The following is a 22,119-nucleotide window of genomic DNA, read 5'->3' as shown; positions in this document are numbered from 1 at the left end:
ACATGTAAACACTTTTTGTACTACTCATTTATGTATTTTAAACAGCTTTATTCTGAAAAATCTAAAACATAGTGAACAAATATAACTGAGAGAAAATATCTTGTTGCAGAATGAACTTTTTTTTTCCTTTTCTCAATGTGTTTATCATTTCAGTCCATAATCTGTGTATTACTTATCAGATATCATGGCCAGGGAAAAGAACAGCATAATTTTTAGTTGACAAAGCACTTTTATATATTTAATCTCATTTAATCTCTGCAGTGTCCTTGTAAAGTATCATAAGTATTTTTAGAGATGAGGAAGCTGGCCCTCAGAGAGAATAGGTGGCATAATTAAGATCATACAGCAAATTGTGGAATTCGGGTTTGAAACAACCCTCCTGCCAAACAAATCAGTGAAAACAATGATTGGTGCATTTTTATTTTGAATGGTGACCTTTATATTGTAAGTGCTTTTTGTTTTGTTTCGTTTAATAAGTCTTGGTTACCTATATTAGCAGTAGTCAGAGATCATATTTGATATCCCAAGATTGTTTTAAAAAGCATTTTATATCAAAATGTTCACTATCATTTTACCTACTAAATTTTGCAGAATGAAATCTTTGCAACCCACCTGACTGAAGCAGAGCATTCTTTATCTCAGAAACATTAAATGGGAAAAGAGGCCTATTGATGTTGGTGTTGGGAATAAGAAAAGGAACTCCAACACCCACCCCCCTCATCTCCCATTATCATCTCTGTGTAGGATTCTCTCACAGTCCAGGCATTCTTTTCCTCAGAATGGATGGGGCAAACAAAGGATGCAGTGTTATAGGTTTCTCCACTGTGCTGGCCCCTTCTCAAGGCTTCCATTCTTGGGGGAGAGAAAGGAATGGGTTTGGGTTGCAGGCTGGTATCAGGAGAGATCTGGAGTGCAAACATGACAGCCTGGTGTGTCCCCACACCTCAGACCTGTTATCCTCTCTAGAGGTCTAAAAGACTCTGATGTCCTCATAATCCAGGATAGCAAGGATGGAGGTGGGCTTGCACTGTTCAACTTGTAATTATTCTTGCATTGTTTCTGAAGCTCATGTTTAAGAAGCTACTTATGATTTTCTTGCATTGGGATGTATTTTACATTGACCACAATGAGTAAAATTTTTTTATTTATTTTGGATAGGGGATGAGTGTGTGTGTGTGTGTGTGTGTGTGTGTGTGTGTATATATATATATATTTATTTTTTTGAGGCAGAGTCTGGTTCTGTTGCCCAGGCTGGAGTGCAGTGGCCGGATCTCAGTTCACTGCAAGCTCCGCCTCCCGGGTTTACACCATTCTCCTGCCTCAGCCTCCCGAGGAGCTGGGACTACAGGTGCGCGCCACCTCTGGTTAGTTTTTTGTATTTTTTAGTAGAGACGGGGTTTCATCGTGTTAGCCAGGATGGTCTCGATCTCCTGACCTCGTGATCCGCCTGTCTCGGCCTCCCAAAGTGCTGGGATTACAGAGTATATTTTTAAGAAGGCATTACCCAATGATTGTCTTCTCTAAAAGTTTCAAGATCTTGCTTTCCACTTCTTTGAATATTTTTTCACCATCTTCTGTTCTTTGATGTCCCTAATATCAAAACATTACCTGAAAATAATGAAAATTTTATACTTTGGGAGTAGTTGCTCCCCGAGTCTCACTCTGGTACATTGCTTAGCTTCTATTCTGCCCCATCTCCAGCCTCACAGAGCTAGGCTGTTTTACCGGCTTATGCTGGACAGCACCACATGGAGGGACATGGGAGGACAAAACACCCCTCACTGCTTCATTCTTCCTGTGGTCCAGTCAAGGCATTTGGTATATAATTACTCTAGGATAAGAAATCTGGCAATACTAGAAACAAATCAGTGTCTATCCAGATCATGATCATTAAAACAAATGCAAATTCGTAACATATAGCATCTGATTATGGGAAATAGAATGTATATTAATCCATATTTCCTTATTATGCTAACTTTTCCCATAAAAGACTTCAAACAGATGACTTAATCCTACAAGAAGATAAAATGATTATTTTTATTGTGAGGTTGTCTTTTCAAAAACATAGACTTTATAGCTAAGTATAGGTAGACATCTGTTACTCAAGTTGCATAGGAATGGAATTATTCATTCTAATGTAGCGAGGAGAGCGCCTATGAGTGTTGCTGATTTCCGGTTCAGTATTTGGTCCCTTATTGTGATCATTTTCTTTTCAATTAGAAAATGTCACTTCTTCCCCTTGGTGTAGGTTCCCCTATACCCATATAGGTAGTCGGGTTTGGGCACGTAAGCAGGTTGAGCCCAGACATCGCTCCTTTCCTGTCCTGCCATCTAGTGGAGAAATGTGAATGCAGTGCTGGCCTACTGTAAAAGACAATGCAATTTCTAAATTCCTGTATTGAGTGAAATGGAAGGCTTATTCTGTACCTTACACACAAATATTCATAACTTACTTAAGAAGTAGTAGTACTGGTAGTAAATGACCATTGATGAGTTACCAAAAAAGATGAGTCCTTAAAAAATATACTAAGTATAAGAGTAAGTAACAGAATCTCCAAAATGAAAAGTAATAAAATCTAACATTCCAAATATAAAACTGTAAAATAAAATTCTTGGCACTGGCACAGAGATGGATAGATCATTGGAACAGAATAGAATTCAGAAACAGACTGTGAGGGTGGCATTTCAAATAATTGAGATGATGAGATATTAAATAACTAATGTTGAGAAGACTGGCTAACAATTTGGTTAAAAATAAAGATGGATGTCATTGTTATTCTTTCCTTCAAAATAAATACTCATTGTTTAAAAGATTAAAACATTAAAGAAATTATACTGTAAAATTATGAAAAGAAAATATGAACCATTTAAAAGATAATCTTGAAGTGGAAAAGGCTTGCTAATAACAGTAAACCCAGAGGCCATTTAAGAAAAGACATTTATGCTTCCAGCAAACAAACAAAAACAGTTACAAGAAAATTACAAAGCAATAATACTTAAAGGGTAAATTCTAGGTTCTATTCTTTAAAATGAATTAAATATTAATGAAATATTACATATCAACAGAGCACTATATAGACAATATGAAAACAATTTGAATTTGTTTCTCTGATTAGTCATGTGAAACAAAGGTTCTTTTAATGTTTATACCATTTAGTTTTCTTCTATGAATTGGGTGCTTTCTGGTTTTCTGGTGTTTGTGGTTTTATTCCCCCTATTTTATTTTAGTATTAGTCCTTTATTATGTGTATTGTAAATATCTCTGTCAGTCTATTAATTATTTTGTTGATTTTAAAATGTCTTTTAAAATTATAAATCAATTTAACTTACAATCCCTCTTTGACTGCTACTAGAGGAGGGATAGAATCTCGTATTTTTTTCTTCAATCGATAGCTGATTGTCTCTGTCATCATGTTCTATTGTCCCCATTTATTCAGGTTTCCTTCCTTCTTTGTCCTTTAGTAAAGTTTTCATGTTTTCTTCATGTATATTTGGTATATTTCTGTTAGATTTATTCTTAGGTCTTTATGGATTTTGTTGCTGTTATAAAAGAATTCTTTAGTCCAGTTTTAAAATTTGGTATTTGACCAGGAGCAGAAGTTATTTGACCAGGAAGAGAAGTACTTTTACTTCTAAAAATGTTACATTTCTGGAGTTAGGATTTATGTGTGTGTGTGTGTGTGTGTGTGTGTGTGTGTGTGTGTGTGTGTGTGTGTTGAACACATTTACCATGAAGTTTGTTTTCTAAGAGCTGTTATTAAATAAATTTGCCTTTTGTAACTGGGTCTTAAGTTCCAAAAAAGCCTGTATTTTTATATATGGCTAAGATATCCTGAGGGCCTCCCAACCCACCAGAAGATATCAGTATACTTTTCCGTGAAGTTCCAATTTCAAAGTTTTGCCATGAGCAGCAAATTTAAAATCGCTTCCACGTCTGGCTCTTGCATCTGTTCATGACTCCAGAATCACCTGCTTGTCAACTGAATCCAAAACCCAACCCCTTCAATGTTCTCATAAAGCATTCATCACACCAAATGTTCTGTGAATTTAGGCTGCAGATTAGAAATCATGGGGAGGGGTTACATCGAGGGACAGTAAGGCATCCACTTGCTCACTGTCTCTGTTCTGGCCTTTTTCCTCCAACTCAGGAAATAGGAATTTGCATGTCACCTTGGTTCCCACTCTTCCTTCTCAGCCAAGTGGAATATTATCTTCTAAAAGTACTGAGTTTTTTTTCCTGAAGGAAACATGATGAACATGAATTTTCCTACTCTTTTACATATCAGTAAAGGCTTATATTTGGTACTTACGTACACCATATGTATTCATATGATTTTACTGTTTTATATTGATTTTATTTTGATTTATATTGATTTATATTGATTTTAAGTACCTCTAACTTAGGACTGTATATAAAATTTTAAATCATTCTGCTCTTGTTTATTACTTTCAATCTTTGGATAACACTGTTAAATTTTCAGCATCTTACATATTCTCGGTAAATGTAACAGAATATAAAAGTTTTAATTCAAAATTGATATAGTCTGTATTTCTTTTATATACATATGTTCTTTGACTTACAGTGGGGTTCTGTCCGGATATCATAAGTTGAAGATATTTTAAGTCAAAATGTGTTTAATACACCTAACATACTGACGTCATAGCCTAGCCTACGTTAAACGTGCTCAGAACACTTCCATTAGCCTACACTTGGACAAAATCATCTGCCAAGACGGTACACAGTTGTGTGTTGGCCACTCACCCTCATGATTGCATTACTGAGTGCTACAGCTCACTGTCACTGTTCAGGCGTATGACCAGCCTTGGAAAAGATCAAAATTCAAAATTTGAAGTACAGTCTCTACTGAAGGAGTATAGCTTTCACAGCATCATAAAGTTGAAAAATCATAAGTCAAGGATTATCTGTATTTATAAATAGAGCTTCCTGGAAAATATGATGTTTTGGTAAGATTTTCTTCCCTACCAAATAATTGTAGACTATTTTACTCATTCAGTAGCTAGAAGGATGTACCTCCTTTCTGTCATCACTCTCGGTCATGCAGTGACACTATTCACTAATTTTTGGGGGACATAAAATGTGATCAGTCACTTGCTGAGTACAATAGAGAATATAAATTTCTTTAGGTGATAAAATGAATAGAAGAGGGAAAGGAAGGAAAACTTAGGCTTAATGTTCCATTAAATAATTAATTAAGCTGTGCAGTGATGCCATTGTGACGATGCTTTTTTTTGAGACAGAATCTCACTCTGTCACCCAGGCTGGAGTGCAGTGGCACAATCTTGGCTCACTGCAAGCTCCACCTCCCTGGTTCTCCTGCCTTAGCCTCCTGAGTAGCTGGGACTACAGGTGCCTGCCACCACGCCCAGCTATTTTTTTTTTTTTTTGTATTTTTTTATTTTTAGTAGAGATGGGGTTTCACCGTGTTAGCCAGGATTGTCTCCATCTCCTGACCTCGTGATGCACCTGCCTTTGCCTCCCAAAGTGCTGGGATTACAGGCGTGAGCCACCGCGCCTGGCTGTGATGATACTTCTTATTGTGCAGTACTCCTTAGCTACAAATCAGGTTATGCTACAAAGTGCGAAATGCAGAAGCATGGCTGACACAACCATGGCAATAACTCATTCTTCCTGAGTGAGAGACCTGCAGAGTCTATGATGTATAACTGTGGCAGCTCACTCTGCACATTATGAACACAGAATGGGTCAGGCTTCTGCTTTCGTGACTTCATTATGGCATAGGACTCATCAATGGACAGCAAGTGTACCATTCTTACAATGGAATTAATGTGTTCCTCAATGTGCCCTGGCTCTATTAGTTTTCCTATGGGAAACTGAAGCTGGGTGTCTTTGGCAAGGATTTATTCAAAGGGATGACATCATGAAAAACAAGCTTGTGCCTATACAATAAAATGAAGTAAGGGTGGTATTTCTTAAAATGAACTGATTTGATTTTCAATGCAAATCAGTCATACTGGCAAAAATTTGTAAACGATGCATTAACAAATTTTGCCAGTATGATTGATTTTTCATATGTTTAGTCCACATCTTTTGCTTGTGTCTGCATACAGATTGTTTTCTGACCATGTATCATCATTTCCAATTTTTGCCCTTTTTCTGAGATTTCAGACCTTTAGCTACTTATTTTTTAAGTTATTTTTGTTGTAGTTTATATGTCCTCATTTCGGTTAGCATTATCAGATGAAATGTAAACAAAAGCAGTTATTTAGAAGAAAATATATCCTTTACTTTCTAATTGTTTAAGAAAATTACTTTAAAAGTTTCTTTTTTTTAACTGGGCTGTTAATAACACCAATTACAAACTAGATTGGTCTTCGTAAAACTTACTGCCATGTTTTGATTTACAGGATCTCCAAAGATGGGTAAATGGTGCTAATGAACATGGCTTTGTCTTGGTGTCTTTTGGAGCTGGTGTCAAGTATCTCTCAGAAGACATTGCTAACAAACTGGCAGGAGCTCTGGGGAGATTGCCTCAAAAAGTGATTTGGAGGTAAGGTAATAATGTAGATTGTTTCTTTGTTATTGACATTCGTTATCCCTTTTTTTTAACCCACAGGTCCCAGTAAAGCACAGCACATTGTTTCCCTGGCAAGATTAGCAAGATGCCCTTGACTTTCATTTTGTTTCTTAGCGTATTGAAATTTAGGAATTAATTCATAAGGCTCTATGATGGATAAAGAAACCTCTGACCTATAGGACAGAAAGAAGATATTATTCAGAATGACTTTTCCTTGTGTCAGATGAATATTTATGTTTCCCTCAGAATTCCACCCTTATTTACTCTTTTATTATTTATTATGATTTTAAAAGTTAGTTTTAATTGCATGCCTTTTTATATACTCCTTCAAATCAGTTTTGCAATGAGGAAGAAAATGATGGATTAACAAATACCTAAAATACCATGGACTCTTTTTGGCTCCCACTTTGTCTCCTTTACATATATTTTTGATTTATTTTATTTAACAAACCTGGCCTTTAAAAACACAATCATTTACCATTTAACACAGTTTAAGACAGAACCGTAGATTGACCATAGCTTCTTTTGGAAGGCATTGCCAACACATGACTGTCTTTGGAATTTCCAACCCAATGTTGAAAACTCAGACATGAACACTTTATTTAGCATGTATTTATTGAGCACATACTACCGCTGTTGAACTCTAGGGATACAACATTGGTCCCATAGTTACTACCATGAGTAGAAGAAAGTGCCCCTTAAGCCATTGCAATTAGGCTTTTAGTAATAGAGATTTTCCCTTTATAACAAATGAGTAAGGATTAGCTCCGCCTGCTGAGCTATGCAATGACATTTATTTTATTCTAACTATTCAGGACTTTTCCCTTCAGATTCCGGTCCCATTGGGTTTCCTCTATTAGGCTTAACCCCAGAAAGTACTTCTGCTTCATTTAGGACAGTTTATGTCTACTCCGTTCAGACTCTTTTGTCACCCTCTTAGTTGTTAAGCATATTTATGTTTTACCTTTTAAATATCAGGCAGAAAACACCGTAATTATGTGCTTTGCCTCACAAAATTTTATTTCTGGTGAAGCTAAAGAAGAGAACTTTCTGATTTCTTTCAACACTTGTGCCTTCCCTCAGGCTTGGGGTGTTAAGGATTAGGGATATGGACTGCCATAGCAGTGGCAGCCCTCCCTGCCCCTTCTTGTTGCAGCTTCTGACTGTGGGGAATGACTTCTAGTGTAGGTTTATTTTTTTTTATTTTTTTATTTTTTATCCTATCTCTGTATGTGTATAGGTGTGAGGAGCCAATGGAAAATAGATCTCTATGTAAGCAAATTATTTCTTGTTTTTCCTCCATCCAGTGAAAGTTTTTTAAAAGAAACTTAATCAAATATTTGTTGTTACCAAAACATGGTTTCATTCTTAAGAATATCAACAAAAGATCATCGAACATTTATTTTAAATCTCATACTTTAATCAGAGAGCACATACTATGAGTAAGGTTTGATTTTTAAAAGATTAATTTTCTGGTGTACATTTTAGGTTTTCAGGACCCAAACCAAAGAATCTAGGAAACAACACTAAACTCATAGAATGGTTACCACAGAATGACCTGCTTGGTGAGTAAATGATTTGTGGTTACTTGCTTGGCTATTAGGTTTTAATTACATAAATGTGATTTTTTTTTTTTTTTTTTTTTTGCTTGAGAGGTTCATTACGGTAGTGTGTATAAAAGTAGAGTTTTTATGTTTTTTATCTCAGTATTTCAAAGTCCTTAAATTGAGGTCAAAATTTTAAGTCTTTATTATTGGAAAAGAGTGTGTAAAATGTAAACATTTGGACATCTATATTAAAAATTTTTAGACCAGTCTCCAATTTTAATTATCTGAAATTTGTACTTAATAAACTATATAAATTAGTAAGGAATAAGATTATGCCTAATTAAGTAATCAAGGTGAAAGTACCAACAGTTAAAACAATAAGAATGTAGATGTGGGTTACAGATTTAATTACAGATGGTCCTGAAGACACCAAGAAAAATTAGAAAGTTATATCATTTGTCTGAAACCAAAAAGAAGCAGAAGAACGAGAGGAAACAGTCAATTATTTTACTTTTAATTAGATTTCTCTCGCTCTGTTTTAGTCCTAAATCACTTGGGTAGTTTTTGAGAACTTTGTATTAATTTAATCTTGGGGGATTCTGATTCGCCAAAATTAAAATAGTGATTATTAATGCATGTCTTTTTAAGTGTGTTTGAATCTAGATAATTAACTCTATGTTTTTTTTCAATAAGTCACAGATAATTAATATGCAAATTTTTATTCATTAAATTTTTAGAAAAAAGTTAATGCCGTATTATCCTTGAATATATTATTTATTACAAAAATTATAAAAATGGGATTGATTTTGACAATATTGACCACCATTTTTTCCATAATACACCTAATGTTATGTAAAAGTGGCTTTGATTTTAACTTATACTTTTAAGACATTGAAACTATATTTTAATACAGCTATAGTGATTCTCCTAAAAAGCAGCAAATTAAATTGTATAACTAAAAACCAGTAAAGAATTTTATTTATGTTTATAATTTTTTTTCATTTAGCTTATTATAATACTATTCTATATATGCTAAAACTGAAGAAAAAGAATACAAGGCAATTTACTTTTCTTGATATTTGTATTTTTTTATTTTTAAGTCTCTAATGGCTTTACTATTATGACTTAGATTCCTTAGACGACAGGAAAGAAGCAGGAAACTTAAATAGATAACCTGGCTATCAGCTACCTCAGTGCAACAGTGTGACATTGTTATGTATGAACATCTAAACTTTCATTGTGTGTGGGTTTTATGTTTGTTAATTTTTTTTTTCTTTTTCTTTTTTTTTTTTTTTTGACCATGAGGCTCTGCTACAAGGTCCATGCCTGAGCACCCTCCTCAAGTCCATAGCCGCTCTAGGCTTCTCAATGTCAGCTCTCTGACATTTTCAAGATTAGTATCTTTTTTAACAATAGGTATGATCCTTGTAAGTCCTCTAATAGCTTCTAACTGTGATCAAAAGATTCTTCCAAGATGAGAAGTAGGAACTAAATCAATGTCTTTCCCCTCCCCTCGTAGCCAGCTCTTCCTCTTTAGACAGCAGATCGGCTTTATTTTTTACTGTTGGGCTTGGTGGTTGGTTTTGTTCAAAGAGAGGGGTTTTTGCTAAAAATAAAGATTGAAATCCACTTCTAGGGCAGATCCTTTAGTTGGACCTAGGGGTCAGAGAAGCCACCTGTGGGTAAGGGCTATAGACACTGACTAACCAATTCCACTGGACTTCAGGATGGAAGAGCTCCGGGAGCACCATTGAGACCATGGTTCCCACACACAGTAATTTTGTACCTGGCACATGTATATTTTAAAAGATCGACATTTCAGCTAGGTATAATTTCTTTCTGGCCAATAACATATATCCTAGGTACAATGTTTTTTGTTTTGTTTTGTTTTGTTTTTACAACTCTTATGCCAAACTTTTGATCTCTTTTATGGAAATGTAGGCCATTTACTAGGAGAACAAATCTAAGTTTTGAACTTCCACATTAATTTTGACAAATTATCTCTTTTATTCCTATAACAACTAGATGTTATGTGATGTCTCATGTCTTAGAAATGATTATAAATGTTTATATCTACATGTGTGAGCACATAAATGTAAAATTAAACCCTAAAATTGTGAAATACTAATGCTGATAGAACTTGAATGTTGTAAATAGTGATTATAACATTTCTTTCTGGAGAAGCACACAAACTCTTCATTGACTTCTGGAATCCAATCCTTCTTTATATTTGTTTAAAAAAGTGTTTTTAACTTTAACGTTGATAAACATTTGAGTAGCCAGAAAGTAGATGTCTATTTTTTCACTCTGGTATTTGGCATTTCTTGCTTTCATTGGCTTCCTAATAATTATTGGCCATTTAAATATGTTAGTCATGCAGTGTTTGTGTTAAAAATAGTAACGTACATTTCAACTACCTAAAAATGGCTTTTAATTGATGTATCAAAACCTGACAATTATGTATATAACAAATATTTTAATTGGTGTAGAACAGGAATCAGTGAAATTACGCTTTAGGTATCCTTTATCTGAAATGCGTGTTTACTGTGGTGTCAGTTTTAATACATTTCTGGGAAAATCTCTTCTGTAGAGTAATACTGTTGTAAGTTGTTTTCTTTTTCATCTTTCTTCAGGGCATTCAAAGATTAAAGCCTTCCTGAGCCATGGTGGCTTGAACAGTATTTTTGAAACTATGTATCATGGTGTGCCTGTAGTGGGAATTCCACTCTTTGGAGACCATTATGATACTATGACTAGAGTACAGGCAAAAGGAATGGGAATATTACTAGAATGGAAGACAGTTACTGAAAAAGAGCTGTATGAAGCACTGGTGAAGGTTATCAATAATCCCAGGTAAGGTTTTGAGAGGTGACAACGTGCTAGGAGCCCTCACTCGCTCTGGGCACCTCTTGGGCCTCGGTGTCTGCTCTGGCTGAAGCACTCTAGGAGCCCTTCAGCCCTCTGCTGTGCTGTGGGGGACCCTCTCTGGGGCTGGCCAAGGCAGGAGCGGACTCCCTCTGCTCGCGGGGAGGTGTGGAGGAAGAGGCGCGCGCGAGAGCCCGGGCTGCACGTGGCTGCTCCCGGGGCGGACCCCAGGCTGCGCAGCCAGGCCTGCTGGGCTTGATCCGGAGATGAGCTCCCTCTGGGCTGCCGGAGTACCCGCAACGTCCCGCAGCGAGTGCCAGTGAGAAGTCAAGCCGTCTGGGCTTCTGGGTCAGGTGGGGACTTAGGAGAACTTTCCTGTCTAGCTAAAGGATTGTAAACGCACCAGTCAGCACTCTGTCTATCTAAGGTTTTTAAATGCATCAATCAGCACCCTGTTGAAACGGACCAATCAGCTCTCTGTAAAGTCGACCAATCAACAGGATGTGGGTGGAATCAGCTAAGGGAGTAAAAGCAGGCTGCCCAAGCCAACTGCAACAACCGGCTTGGGTCCCCTTGCTATCTGTGTAAGGTCTGTTCTTTAGCTCTTCATACTAAATCTTGCTGCTGCTCACTCTTTGGGTCCGCGCCACCTTTATGAGCTGTAACACTCACCGGGAAGGTCTGCAGCTTCCCTCCTGAAGCCAGCGAGACCACGAACACACAAGGAGGGAGGAACAGCTCTGGACAAGAGGAAAGAACAACTCCGGACGCGCCACCTTTGTGAACTTTTAACACTTGCCGCAAAGGTCTGCAGCTTCACTCCTGAAGCCAGGGAGACCACGAACCCACCAGAAGGAATGAACAACTCCAGACGTGCCGCCTTTAAGAGCTGTAACAGCGAGAAGGTCTGCAGCTTACTCCTGAAGTCAGCGAGACCACAAATCCACCAGAAGGAAGAAACTCTGGACACATCTGAACATCCAAAGGAACAAACTTCGGACACACCATGTTTAAGAACTGTAACACTCACAGCGAGGGTCCATGGCTTCTTTCTTGAAGTCAGCGAGACCAAGAACCCACCAATTTCAGACACAGTTTCAGTTAACATTAAAGCTGATGAATGTACACACCACAGTATATTGTCAGTAGCCAATTACTTTCAATAAATTGTCAATAAATTATGAAGTTATGGAAATATCCTTTAGATTCCTGTGATAATGCTTTATGCATGTTTTCTACAATTTAGAAAATAAAAACAGCAGTCATTTGACCAGCCATGTTGACACCAGATAATATTCTACCAGGATCTTCCAAACTGAGGGAGAAACTGCAATGTGAACAATCTTTGGATATCTACATTGTGTCAAATGTTATGTGCTCATTTCATTTTCATATTTATGACAGCTGTATATCACAGTTTTTATTATCCACATTGTATAGGCAAGGCACTTGATATTCAGAGAACTTAAGTAATTTGGCTTACAACAGCAATCATAGTCGAAATTAGAAGCCAAGGCCGGGCGCGGTGGCTCAAGCCTGTAATCCCAGCACTTTGGGAGGCCGAGACGGGTGGATCCCAAGGTCAGGAGATCAAGACCATCCTGGCTAACACGGTGAAACCCCGTCTCTACTAAAAAATACAAAAAACTAGCCGGGCGAGGTGGCGGGCGCCTGTAGTCCCAGCTACTGGGGAGGCTGAGGCAGGAGAATGGCGTGAACCCAGGAGGCGGAGCTTGCAGTGAGTTGAGATCCGGCCACTGCATTCCAGCCTGGGCGACAGAACGAGACTCCGTCTCAAAAAAAAAAAAAAAAAAAAGAGAAATTAGAAGCCAGGACTGTCTGATTACCAAGACAGTGCTCTTTGTACTGCATGGTAAGCCTGGTGTTGCTGGGTTTCCCTAGCACTGAGTATTAAAGAAATACGGAGATTTATTTACACAGGTGAATGATGAAGCAGAATCTTTATTTTGCTTTTTAAATTCTTGATAGGTCCTGAGTTAAGTTAGTTCACAAATGAGTCTCAAAGGGTGAAGAATTGGCCTATGTAGTTTTAAAACAAAGTAGCAGTTATCTTCATTTGTAGACATGATGTTTAATTTATCTTGCATTTCCGATAGCATTAAAGATTAGAAGAGTATAAGCTTTTTCTTTTTATGCCCAGGGGATATGGCTTAACATTGGCTTGAGAGACACTGCCACATTCTAAGGAACAACCAATAATAAGAAAAATTATTTCATGTAAAAGGATTATGCTTGCATATAAAATGCCGAATTCGACTGAAGTTCGTTATACGGCTTTTTATGTGAGCTCAGAGGTGACCTTCATGCTCTGGACTCTTAAAGGATCCAGTGTCGGATACAGCTCTGCCATGGGAAGCAATATGTTCCATAACTAGGGTTGCCTAAGTAGATCCCTTCTTCTGTTATCTATAGTTTTTCTTTAAAGGTGTGCTTTTTAAAACATGATGTTCTTTCATGTGTGTATATATATGCACACACATATACATCATATATGTATCATATGTATGTGTGTACGTATGTGTGTATATATATGCAGCCTTTCAGGAAAGTTTGTAAAATATAGCTCTAAGTAGAATTATGGGGAAACAGTTGCAGAACTGCTGAGATTGGGTCGGATAAAAAGGAAAGCGCAAAAATCTAGGTTATTCACAGGTAGTTAGTCCAGCTGTGTTTTGTGAGGCATGAACCAAGCTGAATCAGAGCAAGAACAGGTTACGATCTTAGGTCACATGGCAATTCCAGCTCTAGAATATTGAAGAGATGTAAGTGCTTGATTTAAGCATTATTCTATGCCATGAATAAATTTATATCATTCCCAAAAGTATGCATACCAGATAATGAGTTAATCATATGTAACTTGAAAACCTTAAATATTTAACTGAAAGGATTTTGTACATAGAAAGATGTCTTAGTCAATGTAAAAATGCCAGTGATTTGTGTAGCATGTCCTTTGCTAAAAGTCATTATATAAACTGAAGTCATTTGTCTTTGTTTCAAATGTGATAATATTCCACATTTAACAGGTGATAATTATTGAAAATATTAGTTTGCCTCACTAATACTGTGTCCGAGATATTCTAGTTTAAACCAAGTAACTAATACTGAAAAAGAAGATTCCTTTTATGAAGCCAGCATTATCCTGATACCACAACTGGAAAGACACAACAACAATAACAACAACAACAACAACAACAAAAAGAAAACTTCAGGCCAATATCTCTGATGAACATCAATGTGAAAATCTTCAATAAAATCCTGGCAAACTGAATCCAACAGCACGAGGCGGGCGGATCATGCGGTCAGGAGATCGAGACCATCCTGGCTAACACGGTGAAACCCCCGTCTCTACTAAAAATACAAAAAATTAACTGGGTGTGGTGGCGGGCACCTGTAGTCCCAGCTATTCAAGAGGCTGAGTCAGGAGAATGGCGTCAACCTGGGAGGCAGAGCTTGCAGTGAGCTGAGATTGTGCCACTGCACTCCAGCCTGGGCAACAGAGCAAGACTCCATCTTCAAAAAAAAAAAAGCTTATCCACTATGATCAAGTTGGCTTCATCCCTGGGATGCAAGGCTGGTTCAACATATATAAATCTATAAAGGTAATCTATCACATAACCAGAACCAAAGGCAAAAAAACACATGATTATCTCAATAGACACAGAAAAGCCTTTGATAAAATTCAGTACCCCTTCATGTAAAAAACTCTTAATAAACCAGGTATTGATGGAACATATCTCAAAATAATAAGAGGTATTTATGACAGATCTACAGCCAACATCATACTGAATGGACAAAAGCTGGAAGCATTCCCTTTGGAAACCAGCACAAGAAAAAGATGCTCTCTGTCACCACTCCTATTCAACATAGTCTTGGAAATTCTGGCCAGGGCAATCAGGCAAGAGAAAGAAATAAGGAGGATTCAAATAGGAAGAGAGGAAGTCAAATTGTCTCAATTTGCAGATGACATAATTTTATATTTAGAAAATCCCATCGTCTCAGCCCCAAAATTTATTGAACTGAAAAGAACTTCAGCAAAGTCTTAGGATACAAAATCCCTGTGCAAAAATCACAAGCATTCCTTTACACCAACAATAGGCAAGCAGACAGCCAAATCATGAATGAACTCCCATTCAGCAATCACTACAAATAGAATAAAATACCTAGGAATACAGCTATCCAGGGATGTGAAAGACCTTCAAGGAGAACTGCAAACCACTGCTCAAGGAAATAAGAGAGAACACAAACAGATTGAAAACATTCCATCCTCATGAATAGGAAAAACGAATATTGTGAAAATGGCTACACTGCCCAAAGTAATTTATAGATTCAATACTATTCCCATCAAACTACCATTTACATTATTTACAGAATTAGAAAAAACTTTTAAATTTCATATGGAATCAAAGAAGACCCCATATAGTCAAGAAAATCCTAAGCAAAAACAACCAAAAACCCAAAACAAAACAAAACAAAACAAAAAACAAAGCTGGAGGCATTACGCTACCTGACTTCAAACTATACTACAAAGTTGCAGTAACTAAAATAGCATGGTACTGGTACTGAAACAGATATATAGACCAATGTAGCAGAACAGAGACCTCAAAAACTACACCACACATCTACAACCATCTAATCTTCTACAAACCTGCCAAAAACAAGCAATGGGGAAAGGATCTCCGATTCAGTAAATGGTGCTGAGAAAACTGGCTAGCCATATGCAGAAAACTGAAACTGGACCCCTTCCTTACATCTTATACAAAAAATAACTCAAGATGGATTAAAGACTTAAATGTAAACCCCAAAATCATAAAAACCCTAGAAGACAACTTAAGCAATACCATTCAGGACACAGGCATAGGCAAAAACTTCATGACTAAAACACCAAAAGCAATGGCAACAAAAGCCCAAATTGACAAATGGGATTTCATTAAACTAAAGCTTCTGTACAGCAAAAGAAACTGTCATCAGGGTGAACAGGCAACCTACAGAATGGGAGAAAATTTTTGCAATGTACCCATCTGACAAAGGTCTAATATCCAGAATTTACAAGGAACTTAAACATATTTACAAGAAGAAGACAACCCCATCAAAAAATGGGCAAAGGATATGAACAGCGACTTCTCAAAAGAAGACACTTATGTGGCCAACAAACGTGTAAAAAAGCTCAACATCACTGATCATCAGAGAAATGCAAATCAAAACCACAGTGAGATACCATCTCACGCCCAGTCAGAATGGTGATTATTAAAAAGTCAGGAAACAATAGGTGCTGGTGAGGCTGCGGAGAAATAGGAACGCTTTACACTGTTGGTGGGAATATAAATTAGTTTAACCATTATGGGAGACAGTATGACAATTCCTCAGGGATCTAGAACCAGAAATACCATTTGACCCAGCAATCCCAGTACTGGGTATATACTGAAAGGAATATAAATCATTCCATTATAAAGATACAAGCACACGTGTGTTTATTGCAGTCCAATTATAGCAAAGACATAGAACCAACCCAAATGCCCATCAATGATAGACTGGATAAAGAAAATGTGGTACATATACACCATGGAATACTATACAGCATTAAAAAGGAAAGAGGTAATGTCCTTTCCAGGGACATGGATGAAGCTGGAAGTCATCCTCAGTACATAACACAGGAACAGAAAACCAAATACTGTATGTTCTCACTCGTAAGTGGGAGTTGAACAATAAGAACATATGGACACAGAGAGGNAAAATTACACATCTTACATCTCTGCTTCCTAATGCTTTGGATTCATTTAATAAAAGCCTATTGCTTTTTTGTTCATTTGTTTGGGAGGATTATTTTGAGTCTGAAGCTTTTATTATTATGAAATAAATTAGAGAGAAAGATGGAGAGTTGATGATTATTAACTTAGCACATATCCAACCTGTGATCAACTTTTAATAGAAAATATTTATACTTTTGTAAAATTTAATGTACATGTGAGCTCTTTACAAGGTAATTGTTTTATTAAAAGGGGCTTTATCTAAGAGATCCCTTGGAATAACTTAGAGCTGTCTGGAGTGACCATTTTAATCACACCAATTTGTTTTTGCAATATTCATATACTTACTGGAAGGAATTTTGAGTTGTAAAATAAACTGTGTTCATAGGACAATGCCAATACACTAAATTTGAGGCCAGTTTCAGCATGGGAAATACCTGCCCCTCAAAAATTTATCTGTGAATTCTCCAATATACCTTTCCAGTTGATCCATGGACCTCCTCTAAACAGAATAGTCATACAAAATGAAATCGGTTAGTAAGCAATCCAGCTTTATGAGTCTACTCCTACTTTCATCAGTCTGACTGATGAAAGTCCCTGTTCAGATAAGCTGAGTCAGATGTCAAGAGCTTTTCTGATAATTAGTGATCTAGGACAAAGTGAACATATTGGAGTCCCATATGAGTTAATAATTTATTCAAGAGTGCAAGAAATCAGATTTCCCATTAAAGCATCTGTTTAATCATCACTAGAGAAAGGGTTATATACACAGTGACATTAAGGTACCTGAAGACTTAAGATTGTTTTTATCCTCCTTTTCCATCTTTGTTAAAAGAGAAGGTTGGATTTTATTTTCTAAGATGTCACGTTTCATTTTTTGTATTAATATTTGGTGAGGTTTTATACTTTTAATACAACTAGATTTATTATCTGGTCATAATTTTCTGATGAGGCATTGATGAGAGAGAAAACGTGCCTGTTAATTACATACTCTTATGTAATAGCCTTAATTTGCATTTTCTTTCACTCCTAACAACGTTCTGTTCACTGCCTCTCAAATTTGTTTGCATAATTGTTAAAACTTAATGTTTAGGTCTAGAGTGAAATCATAAAAAATAAAGCCTCATCAAATCAACTCAAATATCTGAGTAGATTTTTCATTAGGCTTTGTAATCTCATAGCTCCATCCTCACATTTCTAGTGGCTCTCTCGGCCTTTCCTTTCATTACAGCCCAAACTGTAATCATTTCCAGCAGCATGTGCCGTGTTCTGTGTTACTGTGTTCTGTTAATTAAGTCTGCCATGTGAGTCATTCAAGCTGGAAACACTGCAGTTGCATATGATCTCTCTCTTTCCCTTCACTTTTAATCCACACTCTTACCAACTCCTGCAAACTCTTCTACTACACCATTTCCCTTATCTGTCTAATCCCACCACCATTTTTTTAGTCAGTCTTTCATTGGCCATTATTGAGGTCTTTTTAATGGACTTTCCATCACGAGTATCTTCCCTCTGCTTTAACAGCCAGTCTTCCTGATCTAATGGCTCCTTGGTTTTAAGAAAGAAGCTATTATAGCTTGTCATTCAGAATACCCAAGGGGAAGACTCATCTTCTTCCAATCTAATTTCTAACTAAATTTCATACTTTTTCCAAATCAATTTATTCTGGGCGTATTCTTACTCCCCCACTTTTATGATTTAGTTTACACTCTTCTCTTGGCTTTATCAAGTCTTCACATATGCCCAATCTTTTGTTCCTCTATAATGCACAACTCAGTAGTGCTATATTCTCCATGATAGATTTTGTATCTCTCGAGGTGGAAATTATTTCTTATGTCTAAAAAATACAAACTTCAGTCATGAATTCATGCAAGAGGGCTTTAGCTGTTTGTCAAAGACTGGCACATTAATGTGCAGTCACATGTTTTTAGATTAAAATAAAATGCTTATATTTTACTACTTTGTGATTCCCCATTTTCCTTGGTCTTTTAATCATTTAAGAGGGTGTTTTCTTTATATATATATANTATATATATATATATATATATACACATTCATACATATATGAATACTGCATATAACATCAAATCTGACTTCATGGTGTTTCTCAACTCTTTTTTATCTCTTTAATAATGTATCATCACCCCATATTTAATGTTATTTTAAACTAAGACAAAATTAAATATTATTGCTTAAAAAAGTGGTAGAATGAAGTTCTATATCTTTTTCTCCATCTTTCTTTTAGAATCTAATAAATTTAGTTTCCATCTTGGTTGAGACTTGTTGATTTATATTATTTAAAAGTATGTGGAGAGAAGAACTACATGTAATGTTGTGTGGAAACAGCAAAGGGTTTGGAGGCAAGAAATTCTGGGTCTCAACTTTGTAACATAATCAAGTTACTTAGTCTCTCTGATTTTCACTTTTCTCACCGATTTAAAATATATTTTATTGAGTTAACATAAGATAATGTGCTTAAAGCACTTAACACAGTGCTTGCTTTGTAACATAATCAAGTTACTCAGTCTCTGATTTTCACTTTTCTCACCAATTTAAAATATATTTTATTGGGTTAACATAAGATAATGTGCTTAAAGCACTTAACACAGTGTTTGTACATGCAAAGTACTTACTAAAGAATAGTTGTTTTTATTATTTCCCCCTTTTACATGAAGATATGCATAAATATAGAACTTTATTATTAACCTCTTCATTCTGTGTCCCCCTCTCCATAGCTACCGTCAGAGGGCCCAGAAGCTTTCGGAAATTCACAAGGATCAACCTGGTCACCCTGTCAATCGAACTATCTATTGGATAGATTATATTATTCGTCACAATGGAGCCCATCACCTACGTGCCGCTGTCCATCAAATCTCTTTTTGTCAGTATTTTTTACTGGATATTGCCTTTGTGCTTTTGCTTGGTGCTGCCTTGTTTTACTTTCTCTTGTCTTGGGTGACAAAATTTATCTACAGAAAAATCAAAAGTCTGTGGTCTAGAAATAAGCATAACACAGTTAATGGACATTATTACCACAATGGAATCCTCAATGGCAAGTACAAAAGAAATGGCCATATTAAACATGAAAAGAAAGTGAAATGAGCCAACAGCCCAGGTGATAGAAATAAATTGGTTCACTCATTGAATTTTTATTGCTATTATTTAATCTAACAGCTACTAAAAGTAAAACAGTAAACAATTCTAACATGCCCTTATGAGATCTACTAATGAAATTCTGTGGAATTAAGATGGCTGTAAAAAGCACAAACCTAAAATGCAAAAATATATTTTATTCAAATACTGACGTAGAGAGTTTTGGCACTGAACCTTTTAGAAGCCTTAATTATTTAAATCAATTAAGTGACTGTGTCAGACCTTAGTTTTAAATCTTCATATGTGTGTGTCCTGGATCAGGAATGGTTGCATTTTTCTTAATAAGGTTGTGTGTGTGTGTGTGTGTGTCTGTGTGTGTGTGTCTCCTAATTAAGATAATTTTTACTGGCTGATTGTTACATTTGTTGAGAGTACAACACACTCAAGAATAAAGTAAAAGGATAGTCAGGATCCAGATGTTTCTTTTCTACCATTTAATATGTGTGAACTCAGAACACTACTATGAAACAACACTTTCCCCAAAACTGAATGCAGAGGAAGAAAAAAAAAAAAAGGAAATGGCACAGTTTTTTTTTTGTAATTTTGTTTTATTTTGTTGTTGTTTTCTTGTTTTATTTTCTGATAGAGTATGGCCACTTCTGGGGGAAAAACATGTAATTAAGTAAATGTATACATTGGTTTTCACATTTTACTTTTGTTTTCCCACTACCAATAATTTTCCTCTGGAACAATTTTATAGTTTTTTTCTATTTAATTTTAATGAGTAACAATATGTTAAATACATAATTAAGACAAAGCAATGAAATTCTGACTTTATTCAAAGTACTGAAGATTATTGCTTCTAGGGCATTTTTAAACAGCACCATTGTATTGTTGAATGTTTATGTAACTGTTTGATGGCTTTTCTCTAATGTAACTTTTGAATGTTCAGATGTTACATTTCCAAAGTTTTACTTTTAAAAAACCATCTTCTGATCCCTTTTATTGTCCAGGCCACACAATCTATATATTACATAGGTGCCAACATTTAATTCCTTTAAATGAAACATTTGCAGTTTTCCATATTGGTACCTGCTTTGTCTGGAGAGGTCTGAGATCTTGTAAACAAATCAGACTTTACACTATATACAGATGTGACAGATAAATTGAACCACTTGTTTGTGAAAATGAATTCCTATCATCCTCCTCATTCCCTCAGCCCTCACCTCAGCAGCCTTTTCCAGTCATTGTGGCTGACATGGAGCAGTGACAGTATTCATTTGAGAACAGGGATGCAAGTCACAGACATCATAAAATCAGGGCCTCCCTGCTGAAGCATTCACTAGTTGGCAACTATGAATTTCTTCCATGTCATTCTGTTTACTTAGCACTTGCACTACCCTTGTTGGTTGAGTGTATGCTTTATTTGTTTGTAGTTTGAAATCCCACATCCGATAGCTGAGAGTAGGCAAATACAACATTTACCTAATGTTTCTCACTAACATGGAAGAGTTGTGAAAATTCTATAGTGCTGTAAATCCTTGGCATACACTATGACAAACAACTTCATTACTCTCCCACCAGGAGCTGCTCTCCTGCACTTAGAAATAATGTCACAAGTAGTTTTCTAATGCACAATGCAGACAAATGTACTGCTCTCTGAATACTTGAAGAAATGGTATTATACATACATAGAAACCGATTAGTTATACCTTTTCACAATCTTATTACGATGTTGCCGTTAAAAGGGAAAAAAGATACAGGCAATGAATGGTGGGATAGTAAGAGGACTTAGAGTGTATGAATGAGTTGATTTTACTTTTTTGGAATTGGATTAAGTTGACAGTAGGCACTGATTGGATGATTAAGCATAAGTTAATCTCCACTGTGATAAAAACTTAAATAATAAACATGATTTAAAATAGAGAAGTGTTGTTGGAATAAAATTTTTATTCAGATTTTATTTCATAATATTATATATATTCATAACCAATGTTTCTAGACAGAGTCTCCGCAGCTTTTGTATGTATCTTAGATGAGTGTGGCAAACAATGTTATGCTAAATGTGAGAACTATTTAAATGTGAGACTTTTTTTTTAAATTGTTAAACAGAGGGATTTACCTTACAAGGACATGGACATGGATCTTAAAATTCTGTTCCAGAAGTAAGAATGTTAAGTATAGGTATTTACTGATCATTGTTGTTTTTTATTTTTTCTAGCAAGATTATTATTAGACAGTTTTGGTAAATAGGGTGATTTTAAAATTTTCCACACTTGGGCTAGATTCTAT

At 36.0% G+C, this 22,119-nt stretch overlaps 1 protein-coding gene across 1 annotated transcript in view; it reads left to right on the top strand.

The window, feature by feature from the left end:
* Nucleotides 1-21,753, top strand: part of UGT8 (UDP glycosyltransferase 8) — an 86,450-nt gene extending 64,697 nt beyond the window's left edge. The window contains exons 3-6 of the mRNA XM_017868253.1: nucleotides 6,388-6,530; nucleotides 8,046-8,122; nucleotides 10,738-10,957; nucleotides 19,470-21,753. Of these exons, the coding sequence (XP_017723742.1) occupies nucleotides 6,388-6,530; nucleotides 8,046-8,122; nucleotides 10,738-10,957; nucleotides 19,470-19,836 (807 nt within the window). The 3' untranslated portion in view covers nucleotides 19,837-21,753. The remainder of the gene's footprint in view (nucleotides 1-6,387; nucleotides 6,531-8,045; nucleotides 8,123-10,737; nucleotides 10,958-19,469) is intronic.
* The last annotated feature ends 366 nt before the right edge of the window (nucleotides 21,754-22,119 follow it).

This window comes from Rhinopithecus bieti, unplaced genomic scaffold, assembly GCF_001698545.2.
Source record: "Rhinopithecus bieti isolate Rb0 unplaced genomic scaffold, ASM169854v2 scaffold_3316, whole genome shotgun sequence".
Lineage (NCBI taxonomy): Eukaryota > Metazoa > Chordata > Mammalia > Primates > Cercopithecidae > Rhinopithecus > Rhinopithecus bieti.
This window is presented reverse-complemented; position numbering and strand designations above follow the sequence as displayed.